This window comes from Cataglyphis hispanica, chromosome 20, assembly GCF_021464435.1.
Source record: "Cataglyphis hispanica isolate Lineage 1 chromosome 20, ULB_Chis1_1.0, whole genome shotgun sequence".
In the NCBI taxonomy this organism is placed as follows: domain Eukaryota; kingdom Metazoa; phylum Arthropoda; class Insecta; order Hymenoptera; family Formicidae; genus Cataglyphis; species Cataglyphis hispanica.
This window is the reverse complement of record NC_065973.1, coordinates 4,669,739-4,687,869: the sequence shown is the minus strand read 5'-3', so window position 1 is coordinate 4,687,869 and position 18,131 is coordinate 4,669,739. Positions and strand designations below refer to the sequence as shown.

The 18,131-nt window shown below is 30.6% G+C and overlaps 2 protein-coding genes and 1 pseudogene across 2 annotated transcripts; all 3 read right to left on the bottom strand.

The window, feature by feature from the left end:
- Positions 1 to 3,438: 3,438 nt before the first annotated feature.
- On the bottom strand, positions 3,439 to 8,226 carry LOC126857186 (odorant receptor 13a-like; annotated as a pseudogene).
- Positions 8,227 to 9,708: 1,482 nt separating this feature from the next.
- On the bottom strand, positions 9,709 to 13,366 carry LOC126857185 (odorant receptor Or2-like). Its single transcript, XM_050606378.1, has 8 exons — positions 13,361 to 13,366; positions 12,427 to 12,486; positions 11,926 to 12,153; positions 11,159 to 11,411; positions 10,904 to 11,007; positions 10,329 to 10,655; positions 9,862 to 10,137; positions 9,709 to 9,774 (listed from the first exon to the last, which is right to left on the bottom strand). Exons 1-8 carry the CDS (start codon positions 13,364 to 13,366, stop codon positions 9,709 to 9,711), a joined length of 1,320 nt encoding a protein of 439 aa, XP_050462335.1.
- A 513-nt stretch (positions 13,367 to 13,879) lies between these two features.
- Positions 13,880 to 16,928, bottom strand: LOC126857184 (odorant receptor 13a-like). Its single transcript, XM_050606377.1, is given in 7 exon segments — positions 13,880 to 14,037; positions 14,121 to 14,277; positions 14,279 to 14,391; positions 14,576 to 14,902; positions 15,123 to 15,226; positions 15,374 to 15,626; positions 16,866 to 16,928. Coding segments are annotated over 7 exon segments (1,092 nt in total). The 3' UTR covers positions 13,880 to 13,962.
- Positions 16,929 to 18,131: the final 1,203 nt, after the last annotated feature.

The window sequence follows — 18,131 nt, the reverse complement described above, 5'->3', positions numbered from 1 at the left end:
AATTTAATGGTATTTTTCAATATTTTTTATTTTAAAGTTTTAAAAGTTAGAAGAAAACTCTCTCATAGTTAAACTATTGTTATTTTTGTTATTTTATGGACCAGAAGTGAGAATAGCACACGATACGGAATCTGATATCTAATTTAATAAATTTGATTATTTTTCAAACCCGTGTGTGTGTGTGTGTGTGTGTGTGTGTGTGTGTGTGTGTGTGTGTGTGTGTGTGTGTGTGTGTGTGTGTGGGCGCGCGCGCGCGCGCGCGTATCTCTGTGTGTGTGTGGCTAAATGGTTAACAAATAAACATCAAAATTAGATTTTTATTTTAATTTTTGAAAATAAATATTTTGAATAATTAATGAAGTAATAAAAAAACTCATTTTTGGAGGAATAAAAAATAGTTTTTACTGAATATTTTACTCAAAATTTCTATTGTTTTTTTTACTATCCTTTTAATCGTGATATCGTAATATAGACAGAAAGATCATAGAAAGAAAATCTGAATTTTGTATAAATCAAACAAAATTTTTCAAAAATCTTCATTTCTGCCAATTATTTATAAAAAAATATAATTATATCTTTTTTGTTTGTGTTTTAATGTATAAAGCATTTGTACATTTTTTTCTTTTTCTTTCTTCTATTCTTCTCAATATTCATAATACGATAAGTGATATGGAAATTTCAGCGCCAAATTTAAATGATAGTAGAATAGAATTTCCTCCGTTTTGTTCCTTTATCGATCCTCTATTTACAAAATATGCAAAAGACCTCCTTTGACGTTATACAGCATCGCTTTGCGTGGGCGTTTGACAAATAGCCTTCGCCAATATGGCGTAGGCAGAAACGAAATCTATATACCGAAGAAAGGTGCAAAAATATAATTGAATGTTGCAAAATAAAAGATGAATATAAAAGTATAATTATTCTTCGTAGTTTATTCTATTCAAAAATCAAATATCTACTTTTGTTGTAATATTTCAAAAATTTCTCGCAACAAAATAGACCAAATCCATTATTGCATCAAGGTAGAACACGAAATTATCTAACTTTATTAGTCTTATTATTACTTAAGCCACTTTGATATGGTCGAGTAGTAACTAGTCAAACAGTTAAAAAGTTGAAAAGTTAATTACTTTTAACTTAACTTAGTTAATTTTAAACGTGTACTTCTAACTTAAAGTAGTTATATTTTTAAATGCATTAACATTGATTTATTAACTTTCTTTTATACAAGTTAAAATAATTCATCAATATTAAAGTCGTGTGAAAATGTTGATTGTAATGCAAATATATTTTATTTGTCGTACAAGTTTTTCGTATGTGTCAAATCGCTGTTGGATAGAAAATTAACTTTTAAATTTTTTTAATGATGAGTTAATAATTTTTTAACTTAACTTTAATTAAGTTAATTTTTGTTTAAGTAACCTTTAACGTAAACTTAATTTTTAGGCCATTAATTTTAAGTTTAGCTTACTTATTTTGTAAAAAATTAAATTAAATTAAATTAAATTTTTATTAATTAATAGAGTTCGATTTTTTTATTAATTATGAAAAGTTAATTATTTAAAGAAATAATAATAAAATAAAAATATGTTATTGTATGTAGATACAATAAATTTTGAATTTTTATTCTGTAAAAATAGATATGATTAAATTAAGTACAAAAAAATTAGTAAAAAATTTATTTAATTAAAATGTATAAAAAATTAAGTAAAATAAATTAAAAAAATATTAATTAGTAATAAAAATAAATAAAATTTTTTAAAAAAATAGGTTGGGTTGAGTTAATATAAAGTTATTGTAAAAAAGGGTAGAGAAGAGAAGAGAAGGGAAGAGAAGGGAAAAGAAGGGGTTAAGTTTTACTTATTGTTAATTAAAAAAAATTCCAACCCTGCTCTTCAGTGATAAACAAAAAACTAATTATATACTAAAAACTATAAAAATTAATAAAACATATCCTGCATCTAATATGAATATTTTTCGACGAGGCTGTTAATACGCATATTTGTAAATAAATGAGTATTAAATATAATAGAATATTTAAATTAAAATTATAATAAATATAAAATCATAATAATCACAACAATCATATAATTTCAATAAATTAATTTTGATAAAAATATCTTAATAGCCAAATGTGGCGCAAAAGCAGCCGTTCTTTAGTGTATTTTTAGTATCTCAATACCTTGATGTGTAGAAAAAATTGATCATTTTTTATAAAGAACTTTATAATACTTACTGTTTGGTACTTTTTATCTCATGTGTCAAATCTCATAATTTGCCTGACGCGTTGCCTCGTAATTTTAAGCATGTTCAAACGAGGAGCTATCTTGGCGTAAATGGAAGCCCATTATACTAACAGGTAGGAAAATTGACGCGAGCTTATCACGTGGTACCACAAGCTATTATCATAGTGCATCTCCCTTGCTGAGGCTATCAATCAGTGATGCATATATTAGTTTCGATCTCCTCGCTGTGAACATTAAGGCTTCTTTCTTTGCCATCAATCGAGCCATCCGATTTCATTACAAATTGAATGTTCGCCTACGATGTAAAACAGAGAGATAAAGCAGTTTTATTTATAGAACTATTGTATTTTTTTATTTTTTTTATTTTAATTTTAATTTTAATTTTTATATTTTATTTTATTTTTTTTTATTTTAATTGTATTTCTAAACCATTTAATTAGATATATATTTGTTATGGTCTATCTTTTTTAATTTAAAATATAAAAGGGACTGATGACTTTTAATAAAACACCTTGTACATATACAGGATGTTTATTTGAAAACTTTTTGTTTATTTTGTGATTGATTAATTTTTGCGAAAAATGTTTTGTACAGTTTTGTGATTTTGAGAGGAAAAATAATTAGTGGAAAAGAATTTTATCATAGTGTTTTAAGCTCTCGAGGTCAGCTGCAAACATATGTAATGAAAAATAGGGGCTTCCATTTAAGAAATTGAAAGTTGAAACTTTCACGTGATTATCCAAAATCAAATCAATGGCATTATTTTATGTCTCCCTCAAAGACAAAAAACTTTTGTACAAAACATTTTTCGCAAAAAAATAAATAGAATGGAAAGTTTTTAAAAGAACACCCTGTACAGAAAACGAGTATAAAGAATATTTGCACATTCCATTTTTATACAAAAAAAAAATAAATAAATAAATAAAACAGTATTTCTTTTGGAAAAAATATCATGTTTCTTTTTTCAGAAAAATCTGACAATCCTTGATCAACTGTTTAATATACATATGTACATTTTATACATTGCATAAACATATGTTATTGTACAGTTTAAAATCTAAAATAATGCACAAATCTATATAAAGATATTTCTAAACATAAACATTTAAATACGTTCTCTGAAAATATTTTTAAATAAATTTTTCTTTCAAATTTATTTCTCAAATAATTTTAAACATCCTTCATTCAAAACTTATATCCCTTCTTCCCCGAGGAATTTGCGAAGCAAAGTAAAATAGGATACCGCGGTGCTCAACACCTGGAAAATAACAGAATTAGATATCGTGTAAATTATCACAGATATATTCATCTATATAATCGCACACATTTTTTATATCAAACTTACCGTCATAAAAGTTTCGAGGGATACCGGGAAAAATCCACCAGCGGATATCGAGCAAGGCCGCATGGCTCGTATCATGATCATCAAAACAGCGTTTCTCACGCCTTTGTTGTCATTGTGGCATAAAACTTGCCAATTGGCATTGTACGCCGCGTCTCCTATTGCGCGACTCTCGTCTATCAAATCGTTCGACGTACACGTAACCACGAACAATTGGAAGAAGCATGCAATTGAATGGGCAACAAATATCATTCGTCTGACGATTGACATATCGTGGCCCTTTTTTCAACAAAAATGCACGATTCGTGAAAAAAAAATCAGCAAATCGCATAAGATAAAAAAATTTATATTTATTTTTTTCTTTACTTATCTATTCTCTCTCTCTCTCTCTCTCTCTCTCTCTCTCTCTCTTTTTCTCTGTTTCCCTCTTTTTTTTCTTTTTTCTATGCATAACATACACTCAAACACACACACATACCATATATTTTACATACTTACCAAAAATATTTGCAAACCCGAAACACAAAGCAAGACGGAGGATACTAGGAGTTGAGCGAGGGTCGTATACATAAAGAAATATTCCATTTTTTCACTGTACCAGATTAACTTGCGATGTATCGTGATGCATTCTACAATTTCTTCGAACACTTGGTGTTCCATTTTTTCATCGAATAATTTTACGGTATTTTTCCGTTCGACTTTCTGGAGAATAGTTTCCAGGCGATGCTGAAGCATTTTAAATTGACCAGCAGTATGCATGTTGAGCAGACCTAAGAGATTATCGAAGCAGCAGAAGCACAGGCCCGAGTGAATTAGCGCTATAGTCTAGAAAATCATATGCAGTGAAAGATAAAGAGATCGCGCTGTTTAACAAAACGTTATATCGAAATGATACAAGGTGACATAGCTAACACGTCGGATGCAATGCTACGATCTCGTTATAATTTTCTTCAAAATCTAACTAAAGATTACGTACGCTCGAATCTACAATCGCGAAGGTCATAAATCAATTACTAGAAAATTATTTTAAGCTCTAAGGTTCCTACATTATAAGCGTGTGCATGAATACGTTAGATTACCTCTAAAAAAAAAGTATTTCAAAGTTAGGCGAGACGTTTGTCGGAATTCCGGCCCAGATTTTAAAAATAAGTATTCTCTCGGTTTCATTTTTTCCCCTATTTTCTATAAAAAGAATGTAACATGGAAGATAAATAAAGTATCCGTTCGCGCAACTAATGCTACAAATAAAAAAAAAATAGCTTAATTGAGAATATAAGAGACCTGCATTATTTTGTTCTCTATTAAACGGACGAAGCAAATTTAAAATACCGATTATAGGCGCCAGCATATACGTGAAAACGGCTCCTTGAACGAAGAATGTAAACGTGAACAATAATATTATCCCCTTTCGGTCGATCTTTTCCAAAATCCTAGTGCCATACGCATCGTACTGAACGTACCAAAAATTATCTTCCGTGTATTTCAGCATGCCCATCATTTCTTCCCGATGATGTAGAAAGAAGCTTAGTTTCAACAAAATTATGATCACTGGCGTAGCTGTGCACAGAGTGTATGTGATGGCCTAACATATCAATATAATTTTTATTTTTGTTATTAATCTCTGGTTTCTAATACAAAAAAAAATGCATTATTCCATAAAATAATGTTAAGTAAAGAGAGAAATTTCTGTATATTAAACAATTGTCTACACAAAAAAAAATAATATACAAAAATGAGTAAAAAATTTATATGTGTATATAAAATTAAAGAATTTAGAAGATTAAAAATATCTATATATAAATAAATATAAATTGATATAATTAAATCAAAATATAAATATAAATGATTAAATATTTATTATAAATTAAATACATATAATAAATTTATATATGTATATATATAAATTTATTATATGTATTTAATTTATAATAAATATTTAATCATTTATATTTATATTTTGATTTAATTATATCAATTTATATTTATTTATATATAGATATTTTTAATCTTCTAAATTCTTTAATTTTATATACACATATAAATTTTTTACTCATTTTTGTATATTATTTTTTTTTGTATATTATTTTTTTAAATACATATACAGGGTGTCCGGCGTCAATCGCATCACTCATCGTATGCAGATAAAGCAGATAAACTTGAGGAGTAAAGTCCTGTACCATTTTTTTTTACAACGCTTAATAAGAGAGTTATTATTGAGTAAAGTCTGGCCAATCATCGCCGATCTTTAGCCAGATGCACGTCAGTGAGACGTTGTAACAGCTGAGCGCTCACGCACACATGCTAGGCGCGCTGCTCATTGACGTGCATCCAGCTAAAGGTTGGCGCTGAATTGCCAGACTTCACTCAATAATAACTCTTTTATTAAGCGTTATCAAAAAAAATGGTACAGGACTTTTCTTCTTAGTTTTGACTGCTCTACCTGCACACGACGGGTGATGCAATTGACGCCGGACACCCTGTATATTTGATATACATATTTATGTATATTTAAATATATATTATAAATTAACTTAATAAATTACACTTAATAAATTTAAATATATATATACAGGAAGTCCCGCAACGTGATGTCCACACTGAAACTGTATTCTTTGTGTCATTCTAAGTCAAAAAATTTTAATACACATATGCCCTAAAGTCGCTTGTTTTGAAGTTATAGCGAAAAAAGTAGTTATTTCTCACACTAATGCGAGAAAAGCATCTTTATGACTTACTTTATCGCACTAGTAATGCGGAAATAACAGGCATTACAAAAAATATTGTATGTATGGCATATGCGGAAGACAACAAACTACGTCGCGCATGAAGTTGTCGCATGAGCTGAAGTGAATGCGGCAACTTCATACTCAACATAATTCATTGTTTTCCACACTTGCCACACAAGATAATAATAAATTGACTGTCGTTTTAAGTGAAAACATCGCATAAACATAGCTTACAAATTTCTCTTATCTACCAATCATGAGTACATTTTCCAATGAAGAATATACCGATATTAATTTTATTTATGGTTTCTGTAATGGTAACGCATGTGCAGCAGTAACAGAATATCACCAACGGTTTCCTAATCGCAGAATACCAGATCAAAGAGTTTTTCGCAATGTCCACCGAAGCATTAAATTTACTACTACTTAAAGTCCCAAATAAAAATCTTGAGAGACCATTAAGGCGACATCGTCAAGTCGAGGATGCGATACCAGCAACGATGGACAGAACTCCTATTATTAGTATCAGAAGACTTTCAGCGCAAACTAACGTCTCTAAAATGACAATTTGGAAAATACAGCGTGATTATGATTTATACCCATTTCATTTTATGAATGTTCAAGCTCTTCAACCAAATGATTATCCTGCTTCAATTTTTGTCACTGGCTTTTAAGAAATCAAATACATACAACAATTTTATTTATCGACGAAGCTACTTTTACGAGAGACGGCATTACAAATAATAGAAACTCACACGTTTGATCACCACGAAAAGAAAATCCTCATGCTATTATAGAAACACATTTTCAAAATTGATTTTCAGTGAACATCTGATGCGGTATAATCGTCTAACAGGACCCATCATTATTGAAGATCGTTTAAATGCTGAACGATATTTGCATTTATTACAAGCACAATTGCCCAAATTTCTTGAAGATCTGCCTTTAAACATCAGAACACAAATGTGCTTTCAACAAGATGAAGCACCACCTCACTTTAGCAGAATTGTTACGAGATATCTGAATAAAAAATTTTCTGAGCGCTGGATTGGCCGGGAAGGTCCAATAAATTGGCCTGCAAGATCTCCTGATCTATATCCTCTAGATTATTTTTTATGGAGGCACATGAAATCTCTAGTCTATGCGGGTAAGCCAGTCAATCGGCAGCAGTTATTAAATAAAATAACTGACAGTTATTTGTAATAACATACGTAACGATGAGGAATTTTTTTTTGCGTTCTACAATATCAATTCAAAGAGCAGAAGTGTGTGATCAAAATAGTGATTACTTTGAACAATTTATAAAGTAGTTTATAAAGTAAATTATTGTTTAATTATCGTTTAATTATTGTTTAATTATTAATAAATAATATTGTCTTTAATAAATAATGTTGTTCTTATTTTATGCAATTTTGTTTTTTCGCTATAACTTTGAAACAATTTCACTTTAGGGCATATGTGTAAGATTTTTTGACTTAGAATGACAAAAAGAGTACACAGTTTCAGTGTGGACATCACGTTGCGGGACACCCTGAATATATATTTAAAGATATTTAATAAATTAAATAAATATATTAAGCTTATTATTATTAAAGTGATTATTTAAAGATGTAATTATTTTATTTCAAAGTTCCAATTTGTACTAAACAATACTAAACAATCAATTTTATACGTTATGAAATCTGCGCTTGAATACAAGAAAAGTTTTAGTACTCACGTAAAAGTCGCCTGTACCTAAGTACAATTCGGTTGATTCTATCCATATGGCTAAAGCGATTGTAAATAAAGTATAGACTAAAAGTCCGTTTAATAATTTTTCTTCCTTTTTTGACTCGGCGGGCCAGTAACCGATAAGCTTCATTAAAATTCTCGCTAATCGTATCGACAGATATTTATTCGCCCTCATCGTCATCGTCAACCGTCAATTCTACGATTATACTGTATAAGATTCGCGGTATCGCATCCTACAATAATAGCTATAGAAATACGTAATAGCGGATATAACGTGCTGCGACAATTGCGACTCAATCTTTGATCGAGTTATTTTCCCCCTCTATTATCTTAGCCTATTATCATGCTGTATAGGGGAAAGTATCGTTAGAAAGACTGCGTTATTACAGACCACACTCCCTTCGCCCTTCTCGCGGAAAAGAATACGCAATGTGAAGATATATTTGAATTAGAATTGTCTGAATAATAGAAAGAAACGCATCGATATAAATGACATGTGCATTCTTTAATGTTTTCTTTTTTTCTTACAGCTGTTATATTTGCAAGATTGTAAAAAGAGATTTGCAAGGAAGTAGAGATCACAAAAGAAGGGAATGAAAGAGTGCTACGCTGCGTTTGTAAAAGTCGTGAGAAAGTGCCAGTCGAAGATTGCTGTCGCTAACACTAAGTTGCATTCCGTCTTTGTACTTTATTAAATTCTCGACACGTAACATATATATTATATATTACTAACATTTCGTGCAACGACAGCAGTTGCGTAATTGAAAATTCTTCTAGACAAACAAATGCAGGTTTTCTTAAAATTAGTTAGAGAACTTTAATTAGCTCAAGAAAAGCTCAAACATGGAATATACATTGCTCTAGACTTTATACTATGTGGGAAGAATTAAAAAGAATACAAGGCATCTAAACTTTTGGAAAACAGCTTTGCAATTTCCAGGGATTCAAGGTAGGAAACAGAATCTTATTACAGAAATCCATTAAACATAAGTTTTAAATTTGATTTTTAACATTTTGCATTGTAAATTTTTGTAGCTTATCTCGACTGCTTTCCAAACCACTATTATAAAGTTCTTTTCCATTAAATATTTACGAATTATGACGCTTGAAGGTACAGAGCTGTCAACATTAGTATTGCCAAAGATAATTTTTACGTTAACAATACTATTTAAAGTTACACTATTATTGCTAATGCGCTACTTAAAACTCCAATAAAAATTTTCTGTAAAACATTTCTCAAATCTCGAAAATAAGACATTTAAAAAAAAAATATTTTAAATAGAATAGGATGAAAAGTTTTTAAATGAACACCCTGTAGATAAATGTACAAAAAAACAAGTATGAATAAGAATATTCGACCATTCCAATTTTATACAAAATAAAATAAAATATAGACAGTATTTTTTTTAGAAAAAATATGTTTCCTTTTTTCAGAAAAATCTGACAATCCTTGATTAACTGTTTAGTTTATATTATACTATACATTTTATACATTGTATATACATGTGTTAAATGTTACAGTTTAAAATCCAAAATAATGCACAAGTATTAGAAGATATTTCTGGATAAAATCTAAATATTTTAATGCGTTCTCTAAAAATATTTCTAAACTTTCCTTCCAAATTTATTTCTTAAATAATTTTAACCTTCCTTCATTCGAAACTTATATCCCTTCGTCCCCGAGGAATTTGCGAAGCAAAGTAAAATAGGATACCGCGGTGCTCAACACCTGGAAAATAACAGAATTAGATATCGTGTAAATTATCACAGATATATTCATCTATATAATCGCACACATTTTTTATATCAAACTTACCGTCATAAAGGTTTCGAGGGATACCGGGAAAAATCCACCAGCGGATATCGAGCAAGGGCGCATGGCTCGTATTATGATCATCAGAATAGCATTTCTCACGCCTTTGTTGTCATTGTGGGATAAAACTTGCCAATTGGCGTTGTATGCCGCGTCTCCTATTGCGCGACTCTCGTCCATCAAATCGTTCGACGTACACGTAACCAGGAACAATTGGAAGAAGCATGCAATTGAATGGGCAATAAATATCATTCGTCTGACGATCGTCATACCGTGGCTCTTTTTCAACAAAGATGCACAATTTGTGAGAAAAAATCAACGAACAATGTAAAATAGAGATTTATACTTATCTATTTTTTTCTATTATTTATCCATTCTCTCTCTCTCTCTCTCTCTCTCTCTCTCTTTCTCTTTGTCTTTTTTCTCCTCCTTTTCCTTTTGCACATCATACATATATTTTATATACTTACCAACAATATTTGCAAACCCGCGACACAAAGCAAGACGGAGGATACTAGGAGTTGAGCGAGGGTCGTATACATAAAGAAATATTCCATTTTTTCACTGTACCAGATTAACTTGCGATGTATCGTGATGCATTCTACAATTTCTTCGAACATTTGGTGTTCCATTTTTTCATCGAATAATTTTACGGTATTTTTCCGTTCGACTTTCTGGAGAATGGTTTCCAGGCGATGCTGAAGCATTTTAAATTGGCCAGCGGTGTGCATGTTTATCAGACCTAAGAGATTATCGAAGCAACAGAAGCACAGGCCCGAGTGAATTATCGCTACAGTCTAAAAAATCATATGCATGGGAAATAAAGAGATGGCACTATTTAACAAAAGATTATATGAAAATGATACAAGGTGACACAGGCTAACGCATCGGATGCAACACTAAGAATTTCGTTAATTTTCTTCAAATCTAAAGATTACGTACGCTCGAATCTATGAACGTGAATATCATAAATCGATTGCTAGAATATAAATTTAAGCTGTAATGTTTCTACACTATAAGCGAGTGCGTGAATACGTTAGGTTACCTGTAAAAAAAAAAGTATTTCAAAGTTAGGCGAGACATTTGTCGGAAATCCGACCCAGACATTAAAAATGAGTATTCTCTCGGTTTCGTTTTTTCCCCTATTTTCTATAAAAAAAAAAAAAATGTTACATGGGAGATAAATGAAATATCTGTTCGCGCAACTGATGCTACAAACAAAAAAGATAGCCTAACTGAGAATATAATAGACCCGCACTATTTTGTTCTCTATTAAACGAACGATATAAATTTAAAATACCAATTATAGGCGCCAGTATATATGTGAAAACGGCTCCTTGAACGAAGAATGTAAATGTGAATAATAATATTATCCCCTTTCGGTCGATTTTTTCCACAATTCTAGTGCCATACGCATCGTACTGAACGTACCAAAAATTATCTTCCGTGTATTTCAGCATGCCCAGCATTTCTTTCCGATGATGTAGAAAGAAGCTTAGTTTCAACAAAATTATGATCAATGGCGTGGCAGTGCACAGAGTGTACGTAACGGCCTGATATATGGATATAGTTTTTATTTTTCTTATTAATCTTTAGTTTCTAACACAAAAAATGCATTATTACATAAAATAATTTTAAATAAAAAGAAAAATTCTGTATACTAAACAAGTCTAAGCAAAGAAAAAATAATATACCAACATGAGTATAAAAATTTGCATGTGTATTGTATAAAATTAAAGAATTTTGAACATTGAAAATAACTATATTAAAGAATTACAAATAAATAATTAAATATATATATATATATATATATATATATATATATATATATATATATGCGAGTGTATGTAAATATATAATATATATATTTAAATATTTAATTTATATATTATATAAATTAAATAAATATATTAAACTTGTTATTAAAGATGTTATTAAACATGTTATTAAAGAGATTATTTAAAGACGCGATTACTTTATCTCAAAGTTACGATTTTGATTAAACGATCAATCTTATATGTTGTGAAAGAATCTGCGCTTGAATACAAGAAAAGTTTTAGTACTCACGTAAAAGTCGCCTGTACTTAAATACAATTCGGTTGCTTCTGTCCATATGGCTACAACAATCATGAATAACGTATAAATCAAAAGTCCCTTCAATAATTTTCCTTCGCTTTTTGACTCGGCGGGCCAGTAACCGATAAGCTTCATTAAAATCCTCGTTAATCGTATTGACAGATATTTATCCGTCCTCATCGTCGTCGTCGTTCGCCAACCCTCAATTCTACGATTATGCTGTATTAACAAGATTCACGGTATCTTACAATAATAGATATAGAGATACGTAATAGCGGGTATAATGTGCCCTGGCAATTGCGGCACGATCTTTGATCGAGTTATTTCTCTCCTTCTATTATCTATTAGCCTATTATCATGCTATGCAGGGGAAAGTATCGTTAGAAGGACTGCGTTACAGACCACACACTCTTCACCCTTCTCGCGGAAAAGAATACGCAATGCAAAAACATATTGGAATTAGATTTGTTTGAATAATAGAAAGAAACGCACCGATATAAAAGACGTGTTCATTCTTTTATCTTTCTTTACAGCTGTTATATTCGCAAGATTCTAAAAAGAGATATGCAAAGACGTAGAGATCACAAAAGAAAGGAATAAACCACCTGCTATGCTGCATTTGTAAAAATAGTGATAAAGCGCCCGTCCAACATTGCTATCGCTCGGTCGCACTTCGTTTCCGTATTTTATTAAATTCTCAACACATAACATATATATATATATATATATATATATATATATATTACATATTATTAATATTTCGTGCAACGGCGCAGCAGTGACGTAATTTAAAATTTTTCTAAACCAATAAACACGTGTTTTGCTAAAATCAGCTACAGAAATTTAATTAAAAAAAATCAAACATGGGACACACATTACTCTAGACTTTATACTCTGAAGAAAAAATTAAAAGGGATACAAGACATCTAGACTTTTGGAAAACAATTTGCAGTTTCTAAGGCCTCAAGGTAGGAAGCAGAACCTTGTTACAGAAATAAATTAAACATAAATTTTAAATTTGATTTTCTTCATTTTTTATTCGTACATTTTTGTATCTTATCTTGAGTGCTTTTCAAAACATTATAATAAAGTTTTTTTTTCGTTGAGTATTTTTCGAGTTATGAGGCTTGAAAGATACGGTATCATCAACATTAGTATTACCGAAAACTGTTAACAATGATATTTAAAGTTACATTAATATTGCTACTTAATGCGCCAATCAAAACTTTAATAAAAGTTTTATTTGAAACATTTTTCGCAAATCTTGAAAGTAAGGCATTTTTAAGAAAAATATTTCAAATAAAAATTGTAAAGTTTTAAATGATGCATTAAGTAGCAATGTTAATTTGATTTTAAATAGCGTCAAGTTTATTAGTTACGTAAAAATATCTTTTGGATAATACTAATGCTGGCGATATCTTTCAACCTTCATAGTTCGGAAAGTACTTAATGGAAAAAGATTTTATTAGTGTTGTAAAAAACTTTTGAGGTAAGAATATTTAATAAAAAATGAGGGTTTCCATTCAAGAAATCAAAGATAATTTTTACAAAGGTAATCTTCAAATAATTTTCCAAAGCCAAATCAATCGTCTTATATCCCCCCTGAAGTCATAAAATTTATGTACAAAAGATGTTTTACAAAAATTAATCGATCACAAAATAAACAAGTGGAAAGTTTTTAAATAAATACCTTGTAGATGAGTTTACAGAAAACGAATACGAAGAATATTCGCACATTTCAATTTTATACGAAAGAAAATAAAATATCGACAGTATTTCTTTTAGAGAATATATCATGTTTCTTTTTTCAAAAAAAAAAAAATCTGACAATCCTTGAACTATTTAATATACTATATATTTTATAAATTGTATAAACATATGTTATTGTACAGTTCAAAATGTGAAATAATGCACAAGTGTTACATGAAAATATTTCTGGATGAAATCTAAGTATTTTGATGCGTCCTCTGCAAACATTTCTAGACCTTCCCCCTCCAAATTTATTTCTCAAATAATTTTACACTCCCTTTATTCGAAGCTTATCTCTTCTTCCCCGAGAAATTTGCGAAGCAAAGTAAAATAAGATACCGCGGTGCTCAACACCTAGAAAATAATAGATTTAGATATTGTGTAAATTATCACAGATGTATTTATTTGTACAATTGCACATTTTTTATCAAACTTACCATCATAAAGGTTTCGAGGGATACCGGGAAAAATCCACCAGCGGATATCGAGCAAGGGCGCATGGCTCGTATTATGATCATCAGAACAGCATTTCTCACGCCTTTGTTGTCATTGTGGGATAAAACTTGCCAATTGGCGTTGTATGCCGCGTCTCCTATTGCGCGACTCGTCTATCAAATCGTTCGACGTACACGTAATGAGGAACAATTGGAAAAAGCTTGCAATTGCATGAGCGATAAATATCATTCGTCTGACGATCGTCATCCCGCCCTTTTTCAACAAAGCACGATTTGTGAAAAAAGATCAGCGTGTCACATAAGATAGGGATTTATATTTGTCTATCTTTTTCTCTTACTTATCTATTATTACTTCTCTCTCTCTCTTTGTTTTTTTTCTTTCTTCTCTTTTTTGCGTAACACATAGACAAGCACACACATATATTTTATATACTTACCAAAATTAGTTGTAAACACGAGACACAAGGCAAGATGAAAGATATTAGTAGTTGAGCGAGGGTCGTATACATGAAGAAATGTTCCATTCTTTCACTGTACCATATTAACTTGCAATGTGTCGTGACGCATTTTATAGTTTCTTCGAACACATGGTGGTTCTCTTTTTGGTCGAACAATTCAATGATATCTTGCCGTTTGACTTTCTGGAGAATTGTTTCGAGGCGATGCTGAAGCATTTTGAATTGACCAGCGGTGTGCATGTTTAGCAGACCTAAGAGATTATCGAAGCAGCAGTAGCACAGGCCCGAGTGAATTATCGCTATAGTCTAAAAAATTATTTAAGAAAATATTACATCAAAATCGTACAAGTATGACACAGTTAACACATCGGGTGCAACACTACGATTTTAATTTTCTTAAAAATCTAACTGAAGATTACGTACGCTCGAATCTATAATCGCTAATATCGTAAATCGATAGCTAGAAAATTAATTTAAGCTGTAATGTTTCTACACTATAAGCGAGTGCATGAATACGTTAGGTTACCTGTAAAAAAAAAAGTATTTCAAAGTTAGGCGAGACATTTGTCGGAAATCCAACCCAGACGTTAAAAATGAGTATTCTCTCGGTTTCGTTTTTTCCCCTATTTTCTATAAAAAAAAAATGTTACATGGGAGATAAATGAAATATCTGTTCGCGCAACTAATGCTACAAACAAAAAAGATAGCCTAACTGAGAATATAATAGACCCGCACTATTTTGTTCTCTATTAAACGAACGATATAAATTTAAAATACCGATTATAGGCGCCAGCATATACGTGAAAACGGCTCCTTGAACGAAGAATGTAAACGTGAACAATAATATTATCCCCTTTCGATCGATCTTTTCCAAAATCCTAGTGCCATACGCGTCGTACTGAACGTACCAAAAATTGTCTTCCGTGTATTTCAGCATGGCCAGCATTTCTTCCCGATGATGTAGAAAGAAGCTTAGTTTCAACAAAATTATGATCAATGGCGTAGCAGTGCACAGAGTATACGTGATGGCCTAACATATCGATATAGTTTTTATTTTTGTCATTAATCTCTAGTTTCTAACACAAAAAAATGTATTATTCCATAAAATAATGTTAAATAAAGAGAGAAATTTCTGTATATTAAATAATTGCGTCTACAATGAAAAAATGATATACGAACATGAGTATAAAATTTATGTGTGTATACAGCGTGTCCCAAAACTACTGAATTTCATCTTAATGCCAGATTCCTTAGAATATTTCAAGAAAATTTTAATACAACAGTGTTGAGGCTATAATAGTTTTTAAATGGGAAGCGATTATATTTTACGAATGAGAAGGCTGAGATTTCGCGCGCTCAGGCACGACGAAATAATAGTGAAAAAAGTACTCTATAGGTTATAAATGGAATCCCCTTTTTATAATATTATGATTATCGTATAAATTTACAATAGCATTGTCATTATATGTTTTTCGGCTTCTTTACGCATTGCATTAGTACATTCTTTTTACGAATAATGGATGCGAGAACTAAAAGTATTTAAAAAAATGATTCAAATATTTGCGACATGTTTCAACTTCAGCTGTCAAAGTGATCGCCTGAGCGCGCAAAATTTTAACTCTCTTATTCGTAAAATATAATTACTTCCCATTCAAAAACTATTATAGCCTCGACATTTTTGTATTAGAATTTTCGTTTCGAAATGAAATAAGGAATTTGCCATTAAGAGGAATCCGGTAGTTTTGGAACACCTTATATATATGTACAATTAAAGGATCTAAAAGATTAAAAATAACTATATTAAATAAATATAAATAAATAAGTAAATGTGTTATTATAAATGTTAATATATATGTATAAATTAAATTTATTTAATAAATTTATATATATATATATATATATATATATATATATATATTTTAATATATATTTAAATTAAATATTTAAATTAAATATATATAGATCGGTAATGACAAGATTTTACTCAATAATAATTTCTTTATATTAAGCATTATACAAAAATAATTTTAAGACTTTTTTATTTAATTTGACCCAATCTGTTCATCTTTTGTTTGGTCTCTTATTTGTCCGTCTCCTGTATATATATATATATATTATATAAATTGAATAAATATATTAAACTTGTTATTAAAGCGATTATTTAAAGACGCGATTACTTTATCTCAAAGTTCCGATTTTTATTAAACGATCAATTTTATATGTTGTGAAAGAATCTGCGTTTGAGTACAAGGAAAGTTTTAGTACTCACGTAAAAGTCGCCTGTACCCAAGTACAATTCGGTTGATTCTGTCCATATGGCTACAGCAATCATGAATAACGTATAAATTGAAAGTCCGTTAAATAATTTTTCTTCTCTTCTTGATTTGGCGGGCCAATAACCGATAAGTTTCATAAAAATTTTCGCCAGTCGTATTGACAGATATTTATCCGTCCTCATCGTCGCCGTCGTTCGCCGACCCTCAATTCTACGATTAGGCTGTATTAACAAGATTCACGATAACGCACCCTACAATAATAGATACAGAGATAAGTATAATAGCGGGTATAACGTGCCACGTCAATTGCGGCACGATCGAGTTATTTCTCCCTCTCTATTATCTTAGTCTATTCTCACGTTGTACAAGGGAAAGTATCGTATTAGAAGGACTGTATTATTACAGACCACACACCCTTCGTCCTCGCGGAAAAGAATACGCAATGTAAAGACATATTTGAATTAGAGTTGTTTGAATAATAGAAAGAAACGCATCGATATAAAAGACGTGTGCATTCTTTAAATTTTCTTTTTTTTTTCTTACAGCTGTTATATTCGCAAGATTGTAAAAAGAGATTTGCAAGGAAGTAGAGATCACAAAAGAAAGGAATGAAAGAGTGCTACGCTGCGTTTGTTCAAAGGTCGTGAAAAAATGCCAATCAAAGATTGCTGTCACTAATAATAAGTTACACTCCGTTTTTTATTAAATTCTCCAGACGTAACACACACACACACACACACACACACACACACACACACACACACACACACACACACACACACACACACACACACACACACACACACACACACACACACACACACACACACACACACACACACACACACATACCACACATACATATATATATATATATATATATATATATATACAGGATGTCCGAAAATTCGCGCAACACCCTTTAAGAAAAGGTAGAGAATGTTATTCTGAACAGAAAAGTCCTTTATAATTTTTTTCTATAACGCTTAATAAAAGAGTTATTATTGAGTGAAGTCTAGCCTATCATCGCCGATCTTTAGCTGGACGCATGGTCGATAAGCTGCTCGCCTGGTAGTGTGCGTGAGCGCTCAGATGTTTATGACAGCTCACCGGCTGAAGATCGGCGCTGATAGGCGAGACTTCACTCAATAATAACTCTTTTATTAAGCGTTATAGAAAAAAATGGTACAGGACTTTTCTGTTCAGAATAACACTCTCTACCTTTCCTTAAAGGGAAATCATTTAATCATTTTAATCAT

Excerpts from the sequence above, each read along its gene's own strand:
- LOC126857185 (XM_050606378.1), bottom strand. Across the intron at positions 11,008-11,158 it reads TATACTGGCGCCTATAATTG|AAAATAGGGGAAAAAACGAA; the intron begins GTATTTTAAATT and ends TTTTTTTTATAG. Across the intron at positions 10,138-10,328 it reads CGGGTTTGCAAATATTGTTG|AGCCACGGTATGACGATCGT; the intron begins GTAAGTATATAA and ends TTGTTGAAAAAG.